Here is an 18946-nt window from a genome sequence, read left to right as displayed (position 1 = left end):
GCTGTGAGGGCGGTGTGAGTGTGAGTGTGCTGCAAGGAGGTGAGGTGTTGGGGAGTGTGAGGGAAGGTTGTAAGGTGAGGGAGGTCTTGTGAGGTGAGGGAAAGTATTGTGGGAGGTGAGGGGAAAGTGTTGTGAGGTGATGAGGAAGCTGTGGGGATGAGAGTGGGAAGTGCAGAGGTGAGTGATGGTGGATGGTAAGGTGAGGGGAGGTGCTGTGGAGGTGAGTGGTGTGTTGTGGAGGTGTGGTGGTGCCAGAGTGAGTGAGGAGGTGTTGTTGGAGGTGAGGGGAGATGTGAGGTGAGTGTGGTGCTGGTGGGTGAGGTGTGTTATGTTGTGGGAGGTGAGGGGGAGAGAGTTGGTGAGGGGTGTTGTGAGGTGGAGGGGGAAGTATTGGAGGTGAGGGGAACTGTTAAGAAGAGGGGAAGTGTTGTGAGTGAGGGGAAGGCCAGGAGGAGGGAGTGTTGTGTGGGTGAGTGGTGTTGTGGAGGTGAGTGGTGTTGTGAGGTATGGCGTGTTGTGGAGTGGGGGTTGTGAGGTGAGTGGAGTTGGGGAGGTGAGGAAAGCAAGTTGTGGTGAGGGGGAATAAGTGTCTTGAGGTGAGGGAAGGTGTTTTGAGGTGTGATCGGGAGTGTTAGGGAGGTGAGTGAGAAGTGTTGTGATGTGTGGTGATGGTGGAGTGTGGAGGGAAAGTGGCAGGAGGTGAGGGGGGTGTGGTGGGAGTGGTGGTGTGATGTGATGGAGATGTTGTGATGTGATGGTGAGGATGTATGGGTGCAGAGGTGAGGAAAGGTTGGGATGTGAGGGGAAAGTTACAGAGGAGGGAAGTGAGGGTGAGTGTTGGTGATGTGAGTGGAGTGTTGTATGAGGAGGTGAGTGTTAGGGGTGAGTTGAGGGAAATGTCAGGTGAGGGGAAGGATGTTGTGAGGTGTGGTGTTGTGAGGGATGGGATGTATGCTGGTGGGTGAGGGGTGATGGTGTTGTTGATGAGGGGAGATGTGGTTGTTAAGGAGGGGAGGTTTTGTAAGTGAGGGGATGGTGTGTGAGGTGTAGGGGAATAGTGTGGGGTGGGTGGTGAGTGGTGAGTGCGAGGAGTGTTGTGAGTGAGGGAGTGCCAGGAGGTGAGGTGGTGGTGGGAGGTGGGGGAAGGGGAGTTGAGGGGGAAGGTTAGGAGGTGAGGGGGAAGTGTTGGGGTGGAGTGGGGAAAGTGTTGAGGAGGGGAAGTTGGGGAGGAGGGGAAGTGTTGGAGGTGAGGGGAAGTGTTGGGAGGTGAGGGATGTTGGAGGTGAGGTGTCAGGAGGTGAGGGGGGAAGGTTGTGAGGTGAGATGAGTGCCGCCATGAGGTGAGGGTGCAAGGACGTGAGGAAATGCTGTGTGGGTGAGGGGAAGGCCAGAGGAGGGGAAGCTGCCAGGAGGTGGAGGGAAAGTGCTAATAGTGAGGATGAAAATCGCCGTGAGGTGAAGGAAAGTGTTGCGGAGGCATGTAGCTGCGTTATGATGCGAGTGGCGCGTCAGGAGGTGATGATGAAATGCTCGTGATGCGATGTAGCTGCGTTGTGGAGGCGATGGCGCTGAGTGATGGCGCGTCGATGCGGAGTGCGCGCTGGTGGAGGTGAGTGGTGCTGCGTGAGGCATGTATGCTGATGCGAGTGGTGCTGCCAGAGGCCTGGGGAAAGCGCTGAGGTGGGGGCTTGAAAACGTTGCATGATGGCTGCTGAGGGAGTGCGCGTTGGGTGATGCGATGGTGCTGCTGTGAGTGCGGGCGTGGTGTGCGTGTCGTGAGGTGAGTGGCGCGGTTGAGGTGGGGCGAAAGATGTTGTGAATGAGGGAAAGTGTTGAGGAGGGGTAAGGTTGGGAGTGAGGAGTGGTGGAGGGGGTAGGTGGTTGTGGAGGGGATGGTGTTGGAGGGGTGCGAGTTGTGAGATGGAATGTAGGGGGGGTAAGGTGTGAGATGGTGGTTAGAGGGTGAGGGGAAGTGCTAGGAGGTGAGGGGAAGGGCAGGAGGAGAGGAAAGTGTTGAGGTGGGGAAGTACAGAGGTGAGTGTGGGGGAAGCGTGAGGAAGAGGAAGTGTTAGGAGGTGAGGGGAAGTGTTAGGAGGTGAGGGAAAGTGTTGAGGTGAGGGGAAGTGTTGTGGAGGTGAGGGGAAGTGTTGTGGGAGGTGAGGGGGAAGTGCTAGGAGGTGAGGAAAGTGTTGAGGTGAGGGGAGGTGTTGTGAGGTGAGGGAGCTGTTAGGAGGTGAGAGGGGAGCTGGTGAGGTGAGGGGTGTTGCTGTGGACGGAGGAGGAAATGTTGTGTGGTGAGGGAAGTTGTTGGAGGTGAGGGAAGGTTGTGAGGTGAGGAAAGTGTTAGGAGGTGAGGAGGAAATGTTGGGAGGTGAGGGAAGTTTAGAGGTGAGGAGCTGTGGGTAGGAGTGAGGAGTGGGTGTAGGAGGTGAGGTGGTGTGAGATGAGGAGGTGTTGTAGGTGTGGAAGAGAGTGTTGGTGAGTGGATGAGTGTTGTGGAGGTGAGGAGTGCTGTGAGGTGAGGGGGTGTTGAGGTGAGGGAGTGTTGAGGTGAGGAAGTTTGTAGGAGTGGTGAGAGTGAGTATTGTGAGGTGAGGGTGTTTTGTGAGGAGAGGAAAGTATTGTGAGGTGAGGGTGCCTTGTGAGGTGAGAGGGAAGTACTGTGAGGTGAGTGGTGTTTGTGAGGTGAGAGGTGCGATGTGAGGAGGGCAATGTGAGACAAAGAGTCATGTACAAGAAAATAAAACTGTTTTGCTTAGAGATCGAGCAGAACTAAAAATAGTGATCCCTTGGTTACTAGTTAACGAAATTTCGGTTAAAGAATTATCTTACATAAGATTCTTCACTTCGGTTAACGAGCAATCTCGATCACTGTATTCTTACTATTCAACATGTTTCTTGTTCACTAGCTTGTTGTATTAGTCCCCAATCAGTTCTGTATGTTAAATCTTACCATTTTAGTAAATATCAAGAAGGTTGTACTATTCAATCATTTTAAAAAGTTTTACATTAAATTTTTTATCATTTTAACAATTATTGAACATAATTGAAGTACAGGAAACTAGTTTTATGCTGCCAAACAGTCACTCAACACACCAAGCTTACGCCAGTTTGTTTACAGGTTCAGAGGAAGGAACATCTTGTTTGAGACTCTTCAACATAAACGCTTTTTTCTGTGTTTCAGTCAAATTATTGGTCATTTTGAAATATATTTTTACATATTGATAATATATAGCGAAAGTAGTTGATTCAAAGAAAATAATCTTGAATTACACCATGAACTAAAATTTTATGGGTGAAATGGCAGCATGGGTGACTTTTCTACCCTAATGCCTTTTCCACTCTATTCTAATTCCTATCATATCACCAGGAGCCTTTTACTACCAACCTCAAAGTAAGTGTGTACTTACTGCATTTATTTTCGTTTGTATGTAATTTTCGTGAGGTGGAACCATATTCAAAACCATTGAAACAATGGTTTCGGGTTAACAATTTTTCTGGTTAACGAGCAACCTTCTAGTCCAATTGTACTGCACTGAGGGACCACTGTATATAAATTGTTTTGTTTATCTAAGGTGTCGGAGGAGGTGCTTAATTGCGGGGTCGGTGTGACAAGTCAGCCTGGGGTCAACCCAATCAGATGAAATAAATGTTAAAGGAATTTTTTGGTGTATTTTTTCTGGCTGTGGTTGAGTAACCTGTATCACTGTTCACTATTTCAAGGTAATTTTGTTCCACTCCAGTGATATACCCTGTACAGTGATATCCCTGTTATGTGAACAATTGGTGCAGAGCACTTCCGGGAATGAGAGATTTCTGGGTAACGACAGATTCTCTCAAAGATGAAAATCTTCTCATCCCCGGAATTTTCCGGGTTATGGAAAAATGTTCTCGGAATTTCAGAAAATTATTTTTATTCTCAAACCCGAAAAATCCCCATCCTTAATTTTCTGGAATTTTCTGGAACCGAAATTTTAGAATTTTACGGAAAATGCTCAGAATGTTCCAAAGCCGGAATTCGAAATTCCGGCTTTGGGAACAATTTTTCAAGAAAATTTAAATTAAGGATATTGGAGAGTTCCGGGTTTGAGGGATTCCGGCTAAGGGAGATATTAGTGTACTGAGGAACAACTGTAATGTACCACAGGTCACTCTTGATGAACCAAGCTGTAAATGTGCTACTTGGTGATAAAAATGAACTTCATACAACAAAGAATTGACAAGAAAGGTTGACAGAAGCCAGAAAACGTATAACTTAAAGGAAGTTTAACATTACAATGTATCACAGTAACAATACAGAACAGTATTGCAGTTTTACCTGAGGACTATCAGGATGGGAAACTGTTATAGGCTGTCCTTTATCTGCCCCAAGACGAATCAATGGATTTAGAGGCACATCCCCAAGCACATCCACACCTGTGAAAAGAAAAATTAGTCATTAGTTTGGATTTATAATTCCCAAAATCAATTGCACATCTATTTATTTTTGTCCAACTTAAGAGTGTAAGACAATGAAGAGTGCCAATATATTTTTGCACACAAGAGTTTCTATATCTCCAAGTCATCCCACACTAACACTTACATAACTCCTTCATTTTTACTCCATCCTTGCCAAATATATGTTCCTGGTGTCCACATTTTGGGCACGAGAATACACTTATTGTCTACAAGACCCAGCACAGGAATCTGAACCTTGTGAAACATTTCTGCTCTCACGGGCATCAAGGAGTGCTATATCCTGAGGTGTTGACACAATCACAGCCCCTGCAATATCAAAGACCAAGGACAGTCCAATGTGATAATGTACAGAAAACAGTCATGTATTAAAATGTATGCATTAATGATGATACTACAACTATAAAAGAAGTTGAAAATTTTATTTTAATGAGTAAAAGTCAGGAAAAGATGAGAAAAGTGTCATTATTAAAACTATTATTCAAGGGCCCTCCCAAACAAAAGATGTTTGATACAGGATGATTTGAACACTGGCCGGAAGTTCCACAGAGTATTAGTCTGGACTATAAAAGAGTTCTGCAGAATGAAATTAAGAAAAGGCATAAGCCTTCCCAGATGCTGTCATAGGCCAAGTGAGGGGTGTGTGGTGGGGGGCAGCACTGAGAACACCGACTGGAAATATCTGTAGAATAGGGATATTTTTTTACGGGATTAGCCCACTGACCCAGGTCACTGACCCACTTCGCCTGGGACTTGACGACGACGACGCATTTTTATTTATTTAATGATTTATATGACAACAACAACAAACAAATAAACAACAACAACAACAACAATACATATTAATACATAGTACAGGTTAGCTCTCTAGTCCGGCAACCTCGGACCTGACTGGTGCCGACCATGGAAATTCACTTTTCCTGGATAGATAGTGACTTGTGCTTATGCCTGGAAGCACTAGCACCACTTTCTACGCCATGGTCTCTTTGAAGACATATTGAAGGGTTAAATGTCAGATAGTAGCTTCTCAAATTCAAGGAAGTTTTAATTCTTAACGTATTTTATTGGAAACACACAAAAATAAATAAATAAAAAATTTTGACGGCGGAAACTTGAATTTCGACGGGTTTGAATGGCCCGCCAACGGCAGACGACGCGGCATAATCGTGTAAACAACGCCATTTTATGTACAAAAAGATTCATTATTGTTTATTACTGAATGTCTTTTATTGAATTAATGTTTATGTGTGCAAAATGAACAATAAAATTCTATTAATAATGTGAGAATATTAAAACACACGAGGAAATGACACAGCATTGTTTTCGTTGATTACACCAGTGACTGACTGGTTCTACATATAAACTGAAGAAAATAAGACCTTGGTTGTAGCTGTAGTAAAATTAATATGGTTGTTTTAGTAATGTTATTTAATGTTAATAAATGGAACAATAGAAGTAGCTAACGATAATGGTAAAGAAAAAAGAGAGATCGCATATGTATACACGTAAAGAAATATATCATTCTATTTTACATAAGAATATGAAAGCAACACTTATTTACTGTTCATATATATTTTAATTAATGTTTCTGAATTTGTTTTATTGAATTAATGCACGTGCAAAAATTAACAATACAATTTATTAATAATAATGGAATATTAGGAGAGATCAGACAGCTGCTGGCATTGTTTATGTTAAGCTTATGAAACCAGTGACTAATTGGTTCTACAATAACTGAAGAAAATAAGACCCTGAGTTTAGCTGTAGTAAAATTAATGTAAAAAATAAATATGGTTGCTTGAAGTACCTGTAATGTTATTTAATGTTAATAAAAGGAACAATATAAGTAGCTAACCATTAATGGTAAAAAAAAAAAAGTGAGACTGCTCGTAAGTGCGACATGTGAAAATTTATCACCATTACTCTACATAAGAATATGAAAGCAACACTTATTTACTGCTTATATATTTGAAGGGTTAAATGTTGTACTCTGTATAGACAAGCAGAGAGAGAGAGAGTGCAGCCGAACTGCCAGATGTAAACAACCTTAATTTCTCTTCACGTTTTTTTTTTTTTTATGAGATTAGCCCACCCGGCATAGGTCACTGACCCAAATTGGGGCCTGAGGGGCAAAAATTTAATACTCCTGTAATAATAATAATAATAATAATAATAATCAAGATTAAAAAAAAAAAAAAGCTGCCTATCTACCTATTGGACAAACTAAAATCGTTCCGGACCACAGAATGCCGGACTAGAGACGTACAACCTGTAATACATAATAAATAATAAATAATAATAATAATAATAATAATAATAATAATAATAATAATAATAATAATAATAATAATAATAATAGTAATAGGCATAAGAATTCATAATAAATAAAATTTATGATAAAACAAAAAAAATAAAAAAATAAAATAATGATGATAATAATACAGTAACTGTAATAATAATAATAATTTTAATAATAAAGAACTATAAATACAAAAATGAAAGAAAGATCAAAAGTGAGAAACGATATATGTATGTTGTGTTGTCAATGGTAAGCGAAACAATTGAGACCCTGCAATTGTGTGTAAATGAAGCAGAAAGTCAGATCAGCAACCTGGGACTTGGTCACAATTTTCGTGATGCCATATGGCAGCAGGGTCTACCATTAGACAACACATTATGCTTCCAATATCTTCCCAGGCAGTAGTACCTCCCTGTTTGGTAGCTACCTACTATCCATCCCTGTGATTGTACAATGCTGTAAGTTTTTTGGTCAGGATATTATTATTTATTGTTTTTGATGACTTTTTTTTTCTGCACCAAACCATGGAGGCAAAGTCCACAAAAACTATATCCATCCCACAGCATGACAGCAGTTTTCCATACATTATATGGTTGGCAATTGCTCATCATTGAAGTATGGTCTGGCTCTGAACATAAGTCCAAGCATCATTGAAGCAGTTTTGACTACACATTACTAGAAAAAGTGGTCACACTAAGATTTGAAGTAAGGGTGATCCCTAAAACCTTAATGCTGTGTATTGATAGGATGATGGTGCTGTATTATCAAAATCTGTGTTGAATTGTGTGATATCATGCCTCTCTTTAAATATTATGTATGGTATTTTGTCAGAGGAGCATTGAAGGAAACCTAGTTCGATGCATCTCACTTAGCTAAAAAGATGAAGATGTCTGTTGTCTGGTTATCAAAATTTCATCAAGTGATACTAGGTCAGTCAGAGAAGAATGTATGGAGGATTGAGTCATTTACATGGGAGTGGCTAGAGTTATTTGCCCCTGAAAGATCATTAATGCATAACACAGAGTTAGTGCAAGTACAGAACCCTAAGGGACCCTGGCAATAATAGACTGATAGAGAGAGAAAGACTGTCCAGAACTACACACACTCAGCAGCCAGACAGAATAAAAGACTTTAAAGAAAATAAGGAGGAAAGGGCAAACGGTATAATTTTTCAAGTAAAGATCAGTACCAAACTGTCAAATGCTTTGGAGATGTCAAGGTCTAGTGCAGTGGTTCCTAACCCTTTTGGCACAGCATCCCTCTTTGGTCAACCCTGTATCCATGGCACTCCCCATCCCCAAAGAGAGAAAATTTTCAATAGTTCCATATGGAAGTCAAGGATTCTAGATAATTATAGGATTAATAATTAATCAAAACCATCAAAGCTCATGTGTTTATGAGAAAATTCAGTATTTCCAAGAAAAAAAAAACATAAAACTGAGAAACCTAGAGCACTTTTAGCCCCCTAGGTTGGGAACCAACGGTTTAGTGCATGGGTCTCAGAATGAATACAGGGAATGATAGAATAACAGCAGTAGTGCTTCCATTGCAGAAATCAAACTATTGATCACTTGAGTAAAATGTTATTTCAAGGTGTCTGAGAATATGAGTGCAGTACAGGTACACCACTGATTTTCCGGGAACTGATGGTCCGGCACTTCCTTTAGTCTGGAAAAAATTATGAGAGGGCACTTAACTTCCCTCCCAGCCAGGTGAAGGTAGTTTAGGCTTAAAGTTTTTATCTTATAAAATGTAGCTGACTAGACTTAGCAGAATATAAATTGCATTGTTGGAATCCTTGTAAGATAGTGATTAATTTGAGTAGTACTGTATAAACATCACATAGAGATAACAATTTAAGTCTAGTGCAGTACAAGTGTGTACAGTAATGTTGCTCAAAATTATGTTTTTTCACATTCAATTTATACTTAATATTTGTTTAATTTAAGTTTCTAGCAGTCCATGGTGCTTTAGAGACACGGGAGGCGTATAATTAGCGGGTCAGAGGTGTATTGTTGAATTATCATTACCTGACTTTGGTTGGTCTGGCAAAATGGATAATTCGGCAAGGCTTTGGAAACAAGGGTGCCGGAAAATCTGTGGTGGACCTGTACAGGTAGTTCTGCTATAACGCGATAATTGTGTTCTTGTAAAATATCATGTTATAGAAAATCGCGTAATAGAAATAACAGGGCTTATGGGGAAAATAGGGTTAGGTGCAGATTACTACTCGAAATCGAAAAAAATTTAGTAGTTAGCCTAACACAAAGGATAGCACAGTCTAAATAAATGTTACATTCATATCTAATAATGAAATCATACAGTAAATGTAACACTTTACCTTGAAAAAATATGAATATAACTTGATGAGGGAGAAGGGTGATTTTGAGGTTGATAACACCGAGCTTCTCTTCAAGTGTTATATCCTTTCTTTTACGATCATCACCGGGAATTCTATCACCAGAACGCTTCTTGTTGATATTCTTCTTTACTATATTCACAGTTAATACAGTGGGGTATGCTATAACGAATGGATCCTACTACGAATATTCCTATAACGAACGGTTTTACCTATAAAATTGAGAATGCTATAACGAACGAAACTCCTACAACGAACATTATTTAATTTTTTTTTTTCTAATTTATTGTTTTTTTATTACAAATATTAATGATATTCTTTATTTCAGGGGTTTAGATGCATATTTATGCACTTTTTTACAATTTTTACAATTTTATATTATATTTTTCAGTGTTAAGTGGTTGTATTTGGGGGCCTGGAACGGATTAATCCTATAACGAACGAATGCTATAACGAACAAGGTTCTAGAACCAATTAGATTCGTCATAGCATACCCCACTGTACCACAAAATTGGAGAAATAGTAAGCAAAAATCGCGTTATAGCAAACAAGCGTTCGCGTTATACAAATATCGTTCCTAATTCATAAATCGCGTTAGAGCAAATTCGCGTTATCAAAACACGCGTTATAGCAGAACTCACTGTATAATGATTGGGCCCAAATCACTAAAACGGGCCAAAGTTACCACTGGTTGTGGGTCGGTCACTGGGCCGACTTCACCTATATCACTCCTGCAAGGCTGAGTCAGAGGCAGAAGTATGAGAAAGTAGAAAGGCCTTCATATTGAGTACCCTGACCAGTAGGCTGCATGACGTTGTAGGGTAATGTTGTATTAACGAACTCCCGAGCCGAACATCTCACTGCCTAACCTTTTTCACATTCCCTCATTATTTTGCAGGTAAAAGGCTTGCAAATGGGCAGTAAAAATAAAAGAGCTATATCCCAATCCCATGCTTGAAAGAAGATTCATACAGAAAAAGAAGACAGCCGGTCCAAGATGATACAACACAAGCTGATAACAATTACTGTACAGTACAGTACTATACTTCTAGGTGTAGAATATTCTGCATATGGCTTATTTCCAGGTATAGAAGTTGTTTTATTTTTAGAACAATATGAAAGGAGTTTTTTTCCCTAAAATACTGTAAATATAGAAGTAATTGAATAAGCATTCATAAAAAGTTTGCAATAGACCCAAAATATACTTTTTTCCAAAGTAATGAATGACCATTAAACGAGAATCTTTAATGACAACTAATTTTCTTATAATTACAGTAATCTCTGCTTTAGCCAGAATCCCTCAAACCTGGAACTCTCCGATAGCCGGAATTGAAATTTTCTCGGAAAATCGTTCCCAAACCCGGAATTTTCCAGAAAATTCTGGCTTTGGGAACAATTTTCCAAGGGGCACATTTGCTGGAAAATTCCAAAAAAATTTTCCCGATGCCCGGCAAATTCCGGAGATGGGGGAAGTTTTTCCCGGGTTTGAGAGATGAAAATCAGGCGCATTTTATGAAAATTACGAGACAATTTTCCATTACCTGGAAAATTCCGGGGATGAGGAATTTTTTCCAGCTTTGAGAGAGTTGTCTCGTTACCCAGAAATCTCTCATTCCCGGAAGTGCTCTGCACCAATTGTTCCGGCTAACGGGGATATCACTGTGCTAGAGAAAAAACTGTAACAATAAACGTTTATTTAAGCATACAGTACAGTACAGTATACAGTTGTACCCCACTTAACGCGGTCAATTGAACCCAGAGGGTCCCGTGTTAAGTGAAATCCGCGTTAAGTGAACAACAGAACATATGGGATTAATTCCAATAGAAACCAGCCCGACCCCCAAACTCCACTTTTTGACGACACATAACTATGTTGTAGTAAAAATTCTATCTTAACTTTATGATGGTATGAAAAAACAAGTAATATAGAAGAGGTTAGGTTAGGAAAGATAAAGGTTAACATAGGAAAAATGAAGGTTAAGTTAGAGAAACTAAAAGTTAGATGTAACACTTACGGTTGTAGAAGAGATGGGTCGGCATACGGGGATGGAGGCTGGTTCCGAGGCAGAGGGCAGATTACTGGCCCTCAGGTGAATCACCATTACTAGGTGAATCACCATCACTGTCACTTACAGTTGTCAGGGCTTCCCTGACAAATCCCTCAAAGTCAACTTCACTTTCACTATCACTGGCTTGGGCTGGCTGTGGTGGGTTGCGGGCGAAGAACTCGGTTATGCTTTGCTGACAGCTGGCGTTGATGTTGTCATGATACACCGTGATGTACGGCTCCATAGCCTGCACCAGCCGGGTATGGAAGACTTCATAGCGGTCATCGTCATTGTCGCGGGAAAGGACGGACTTAATTTTCTCTGCAAACTCTATGGCACACTTAATATCACTATGACTTAAACTAGGTTCTTCGGAGAATGACGCACCTTCTTCCTCCTCTTCACTGGCGTGTTCTTCTTCCAACATCTCGTCGGCAGTCACTTCAGGATCTCTGATCACCTCCAGGATGTCTTCGTTGGTGGTCTCGGAGAAGCCTTCAGCTGTAATATTGAGCGCAGCTTCTCTGGCAAGGTCCACTGCTACTGCAACAGTCTGAACCTCACCAGTCACAGGTTCACTCCTCCTCTCACCTGGTATGCCATGCAACACATGTCTCCATGCGTGACGAATCGTAGCAATAGTCAGCAGATCCCATGCCTCCACCAAGAAGTCTACAGCTTGTTTAACGTTAAACTTCTTCCAAAATTGTTTGACGAGAAGTTCTTGAGTCACCGCCTCTTGTTCCTTGTCCTCGTCGCTTTTGCTCTCGCTGTCGGTGTCACCCAGCTTACGCAACTCATCCTTGGTGTTGGTAGAGTCGTTCAGCAGCTTGAACTTCTTTGCAGAGTACGCAGCTTTAACATTGCAGATCAACTCCTGGTCCATGGGCTGGATTAATGACGTAGTGTTGGGAGGAAGGAAGACCACTTTTACGTTGGGGTGACGATCCATAAGTAGGGGCGAGTGTCCAGGTGCGTTGTCAAGGAGCAACAAAATATTGAATGAAACATTCTGTTGCTCGCAGAATTTCTTCACGTCGGGAACAAAACAGTTGTCAAACCAGAAGAGGGACAGAGAAGAGGACATCCACGCCTTACGTGCGGTTAGCCAGTGGACATTAAGCTTGTTCATGTCCATATTCTTGTAGGCGTGCGGCTTGCGGGCTGTGTGAATCACCGATAACTTTGGTTTACAGGTACCGGAGGCATTGGTGGTAAACAGGACGGTGATGCGTTCCTTCTGCAACTTCCGACCCCTTACCTTGCTGGCAGACTGGACAACGAAGGTCTTGGAAGGTAACTTTTTCCAGAAAAGACCAGATTCGTCCATGTTAAACACCTGGTCGTCGGTGTACTGTCCTTCCTCCATAATCTCACGTAAGAACGGAGGAAAATCTCTAGCCGCCACACGGTCAGCACTCGCTTCCTCACCACCAATGTTGATGTTGGTGATCTTGTTCCTCTTCTTAAACCTATGCAGCCAACCAGAGGAAGCATTGAAGGGTTTGGGCTCTGCAATTCCCAGCTTACGTGACACTGCTGCGTATAGCTCACGTGCGTACTCCTGCACTGAGCGCGTGTCCACCGCCATGTTGCGTCGCGCCTGACGAACCAAATAACTCACCAGCAAATTTTCCACTTTTGCCAGCACCCTGTTCTGGCAATACCTGATAGATGAAGCACCTGCAGACTTTGTGATTTTCATGTGCTCTTTGATCTTGGCTGCATCCTTCTTGATCGTGCGAATCGTAGATTCGTTGACGCCATGCTGGCGCGCGAGATCAACTTGCCGTGTTCCTTTCTCCAAATCTTGAACAATTTGGTACTTCACCTCGTAGCTTAAGGAACGTCGTGTCTTCTTTGGCTTAGTGCCGCTGGGTCCAGGTAAGGAAAGGTCTCTCTCTGGGGGCGGTGGTGGTCCGGCGGAAGCCATTTTACGGAACAATGGATGCGCGTTTACACGGTGTGGCCTTGAGGGATGAAACTGCCGCAGCTAGGTCAAGCATCGTCTCTCCTCCCTCCCTCCCTCCCTCCCCGGGGTGGTCACGTCATAATACTTTAAGCCAATTACAGCTAGCAGCAGAGGGGGGTAGGGATGCATGGCCAATCACAGTCCGATACGTCATATGACGTCAGTGATAACGCAACAAAGACACACACTGCGCAACCTTACCGCGCCGCTTACCCAAGCGGAGGGAGGAGGAGGGAGGAGGAGGGAGGAGGAGGGAGAGGCAGGCAGGCGGGCGGGCGGGTGGCGCGTGGGGAAAATCTAAAAATAGCGTCGCGCCGGACACTCACCGCGTATATGATGAAAAATTCCGTGTTAAGTGAAAGTTCAGCTCTGGCAAGGCACCGCGTATATGATAAAACGCGCTAAGTGAAACCGCGTTAGACGGGGTAATACTGTATATATAGTCCATCTAAAGTTCAAAGATTTGTTTTATGAATGGTTCCCCTTTTTATGTCATCATGTATTGAGGCTGTGAATATGGAAAATATCTGTTTACATATTCATTAAGGACAAGTCATAACTGTGGAGAGTATGGATATTATTTGAATTTGTATTTTTTATTTGACTTATTTCTGTTTAACATTATTAATGTATAATGTAATAAAGTTATGCTACACTTGTACACTTGAACCCATGTCCTCTACCTTGGTGTGTGCATATGTACATATATTATGTTTCTTATCATTGGGTTTTGTTTTGTTTGGGGTTATATTATATTAGTAATTTTCATTGTTCCCTTCACTTTCTACAATATTCTTTTGTTCTCTTCCAGATGCCATACTACCCTTGGTCAGTTATATGAACAATAAAGCCTAGAAAAAGGTCTACTCTAGTCTTTTTTTACCACATATACCTTTTCATTTTCACATCTGACTAACTCTGCAAATTATTCCTGATCCCTGAACAATAATCTTGTATGTCATATTTCAGACACTCCCCTGGTTACGGATGACTCGGGTTTACAGATTTCCGACTTTACGGATACTCTCCCTAAGTCTATTTTTGGATTGCAGATGAGCACCCATTGTTACAGACATCAAGTAGTGTGGCATAGTGTGGCATAGTGTGGAAGAGCCCTGCAGAGTAAGTGTGAGGCATCCCGTAAGGTGCCATTTTAAGCTCAGTCACTTTGTTAAATCGCTACAGTGTGCATCCCCTACACATCATCTCCAAATTTTCTTTCATAAATTGTCCTTAAATGTATTGCACATTGACTGGAAAGCCCCTACACGAGAGATAGTAAGAGTGCAGGACCTGCTCATAAACGTAAAGTACTGTAATAGATCTAGAACAGAAATGGAAAGTAATTAATCAGTATGAAGAAGGAAAATCTATCGGTACACTCTCACATGAACTCAGTCTCACTATCTTAACCGTACACACGATTGTGAAGGATACGTATTGTAACCGCCATCCAAGCGGTTAAAGGAGTAATTAGACTCATCACGTTAAACACGAACGTTATAATTCGGTCAAACCTATTGAATACAATTCATTTTAGTATTTCAAATAAATCATACATAGGCACTCCTAAATAAATGTTTAAGCCAATATATATTTACATAACAATCATAGCTATGTAATTAGTCTAATCTTAACACTTACAATGAGTACTTAATTTGCCATATTCTTATATTGTCACAATGATAAATGATGCAATGGACACAGTCTACCTGTGTACACAATAAGTACTAGTTAAATTTACGTGTTGAAAGTCTAGAGAGAAACCAGGTTAGATGTTGCTTCTAAGATATGGGTAGCTATAATGCCAGCCCGATCGCCTGGCCCACCCTGGCTGGTCAGCGAGGGCTGAGTCAGGTGATTATGATTATACATAAACAAGCTCCCCTTACACACTCCAACCTCCTCTGGGCCTCTCATCTCCACCATCTCAACACTATATACTGTATACAGGCAGGCACACCCAATAAACATGACATGACTTACAGCCTAACATACTGTTTGTTTATGTGTCATCATAATTCAGTACCGCTTGCGGTAACAGGGATCATATAGAGGAACAGGTGAAAGGTTTGGTGCCTTTAAAATCTACTGTGATAACCAAGCAGCGACCACGTGTTATTTGTGAAATGGAAAACTTACTTACATTGGATGAGTAAATTAGCACCTGGATTTAAGGTTCTGGTAAATGGAATTACAATACAGTACATATCCTAGTTTTATAGTTGCTATATTTATTGTATTTGTGTGGAATACTTATCTTTCTTTTATATGCTTCTATAGTATTCCTACTTTTTAATTAATAAAAAAAGTATAGTACAGGTGTACCCCGGTAACCAACGCATATAGGAACTGGGAAAAGTCGTTGTATAGTGAATCAATGGTTAACAAAACAATTAATCCCCTTTGATATATCTCTGCCATGCCAACTGTCAAGCAAGAAAATAATGCAGACACATAGAAAAAGCATAGTAAGCCTTAAATAAGCAATGAATATCATAAATTGAGACTATTATTTACCTGTGTTGAGGAAGGTAGAAATGGTCCATCACCACTCTTATTACAACTTATTATGCTTTATCACATCACACATCAAGCTGCCCAGCAGAACAGGAACTATCACTGGGGCATTTAGGCACACTAAGTCAGAACAACAACAACCACCCCCCCCCCAAATAATAATAATAATAATAATAATAATAATAATAATAATAATAATAATAATAATAATAATAATAATAATAATAATAATAATAAAAAAGTCAGACACACACATTATACAGTGAACCCTCGAAGATGCGGACCCAGTAAATCCAGATTTCAGAAGATTCTGAAAAAATATTTTGGGGTTCTGAGCTAAGAAGCCTCCTCGAAGCCTCCCTAAGAAGCATTCCCAAAACAGAGCAAAGAACATTTTAGGCCCGTGGGCGCTGGTTGACCGGTCAGTCACGCTGGACACAAGTGCCCGAGGAGGTGGGAAACATAAGCAGTTGTTAATTGCTGTTTGTGGGAATATTTTATTCACTTTAGTAATGATACAATGTTTCTTACTATATTATAGGTAAATGCATGGTTTATTTAATTTTTTTTATCACTGTGCCCATCACTGTTTTCAAATTAGACTACAAGATACAGTATTACCCCGCCTAACGCGGTTTCACTTAACGCGTTTTATCATATACGCGGTGCCTCGCCAGAGCTGAACTTTCACTTAACACGGAATTTTTCATCATATACGCGGGAAGCGGCGCGGGCACGATGCGCACAAGGTCGCCCAGTCATCAAAACATTACCGAGTTCTTCATCCGCCACCCACCACAGCCGGCCCAAGTCAGTGATAGTGATAATTATAGTGAGGATATGGACTTATATGGCCTTTGAGGGGTTTGACAAAGAGGCCCTGCAAGCCTCTCTGGTGGATAGTGATACAATTGATACAAGTGATACAGGTGAGGGCCAATAATCTGCCCTCTGCCTCGGAACCAACCCCCCATCCCCGTGTGCCCAGCCATCTTTTCTACTAATGCAAGTGTTAAAAAACCTAATATTATTGATATTTCTCTTAATTATTAATTGTGTGTGCATACCATCATAAAATTAAGATAAAATTTTTACTACAACATAGTTGTGTGTCGTCAAAAAGTGGAGTTTGGGGGTCGGGCCAGTCTCTATTGGAATTAATCCCATATGTTCTGTTGTTCACTTAACGCGGTTTTCACTTAACGCGGTACCCTGTGGGTTCAATTGACCGCGTTAAGCGGGGTACTACTGTATGTATTTCTCCCATACGTATTTCGATCGTACGCCTGGCAATGGGTGCAAGTAAGGGGAGTGAATTGAGTGACTGCTAGTTGAGTGTCTTCTGCACTTAACTCTCCAACCTTACTGCCATATTTCACTGGATTTACAATTAATATCAGTGTTTACTGATAAAATAATGCTTAAAAGTGATTAATCAAGGCATTGTAGGTTAGTCTCCTCATTGCAACCACCAGTCTACTGGGCCACACTGTGAAGTGTTATGATTGTTTTTCAATTCATATTTTTCGGTAGATATACATAAATTTCTTCCTTTATTTTTATTCATTTACACACACACACCATCCTAAAAAGATATTGTGAAAAAGGTAAAAGTAATAATTGTCCTAAGGGCAAACCTGTACTCAAATGTATTAAGTCAATTACTGAAAAAATTATGTCTAGTGCAAACTAGACATAATTGATTGTTATCTTGCAAGAATTCCAGAAATGTCAGTTATCTTCTGCTAAGTCAAGTCAGTGTAATTTTATTAGCGAAAAACTTAAATTCCCTCTATTTGACTGATTACTATGCACTTGGTACTCTCCCTGCCTGGCTATCAACACCTCACCTCCCCCTCCTCCCACCCAGAAGGTGATAAGGATTTAAAGGGTGAAAAGTTTTAAGCTTAAATTTTTCTTTTATAAAATGTCACAAACTTAACTTAGCAGAATATAACTTGCACTGCTGGAATACTTTGAATACAGAGTACAGTAATATATTGGGGGGACTGGTGGTAGAAGCGGTACCATTCTTGCCTCGCAAGCGAGATGTCACGGGTTCGATTCCTGGGCCGGTGGAAGTTGTTTGGACTTACTTCCTAGCCCCCCATTATTCCTTGTTCACCTAGCAGTAAAGTAGGTACCTGTTGTAAGTCGAAAGTTGCGAATTCGTATTCAGGGAAAGTTGTTGGAGCTTCCAAAAACTTGATGACACAAACCACTGACTCTTCAGGCTTCTACGCCCTTGACTCTTCAGGATTCTACACCCCTAACTCATGACACGTAAAGGCAAGCATGAACTTAGCATGCTTCCCTGTTGGTCGCTGTAAACGCTTCTGCGCTTTACCTTACACAAGGATGTAGGAGGGTGCCCAATATAAAAAAAAAAAAAAAAAAATGTAATACAGGTTGTACCTCTCTAGTCCGGCAACCTCGGGACCTGACCGGTGCCGGACCATGGAAATTGCTGGACCATGGAAATTCACCCTTTTCCTGGATAGATAGTGACTTGTGCTTATGCTTGGAAGCACTAGCACCACTTTCTCTGCATCATGGTCTCTTTGAAGACATATTGAAGGGTTAAATGTCATATAGTACCTTCTCAAATTTCGTATTTTATTGGAACACACAAAAAAATAAATAAATAAAAATTTTGACAGCATAAACTTGAATTTCGATGGGTTTGAACGGCCCACCAACGTGCAGATGACGTGCATAATCGTGTAAACAGCGTCATTTCTCTTATAAACAAAAGATTCATTATTGTTTATTACTGAATGTCTTTTTTATTGAATTAATGTTTATGTGTGCAAAATGCGCAATACAATTCATTAATAATACGTAGAATATTAAAACACACGAGGAAATGATACAGCATTGTTTTCGTTGATTACAAAACCAGTGACTGACTGGTTCTACATATAAAACTGAAGAAAATAAGACCTGGTTGTTTTAAGTATTGTAATGTTATTTAATGTCAATAAATGGACAATTGAAGTAGCTAACGATAATGGTAAAGAAAAAAGAGAGATCGCGTACGTAAGAGCGCATGCGCACACGTGAAAACATATCGTCAATACTTTACATAAGAATATGAAAGCAACACTTATTTCCTGCTCATATATATTTTAATTAATGTTTCTGAATTTGTTTTTATTGAATTAATGTTTGTGTGTGCAAAATTAACAATACAGTTGGGTCTCACATTACGCGGTTAATGTAACCCGGAGGGTACCGCGGAAAGTGAGGAACGCGTAAAGTGAACAACATAACATATGGGATTAATTGAAATG

At 41.0% G+C, this 18946-nt stretch overlaps 1 protein-coding gene across 1 annotated transcript in view; it reads right to left on the bottom strand.

Annotated features, from left to right (window-relative positions):
- Positions 1 to 4060: 4060 nt before the first annotated feature.
- Positions 4061 to 18946, bottom strand: part of LOC121853197 (iron-sulfur protein NUBPL-like) — a gene marked incomplete at its 5' end in the record, with an annotated part of 115147 nt that continues 100261 nt past the window's right edge. The window contains 4 exon segments of the mRNA XM_042347178.1: positions 4061 to 4416; positions 4583 to 4659; positions 4661 to 4711; positions 4713 to 4764. Coding sequence (XP_042203112.1) covers positions 4283 to 4416; positions 4583 to 4659; positions 4661 to 4711; positions 4713 to 4764 — 314 coding nt within the window.

This window comes from Homarus americanus, unplaced genomic scaffold (genome assembly GCF_018991925.1).
Source record: "Homarus americanus isolate GMGI-L3 unplaced genomic scaffold, GMGI_Hamer_2.0 scaffold32871, whole genome shotgun sequence".
NCBI lineage: Eukaryota > Metazoa > Arthropoda > Malacostraca > Decapoda > Nephropidae > Homarus > Homarus americanus.
The sequence above is the reverse complement of the archived record's forward strand: the minus strand, read 5'-3'. Positions and strand labels throughout refer to the sequence as shown.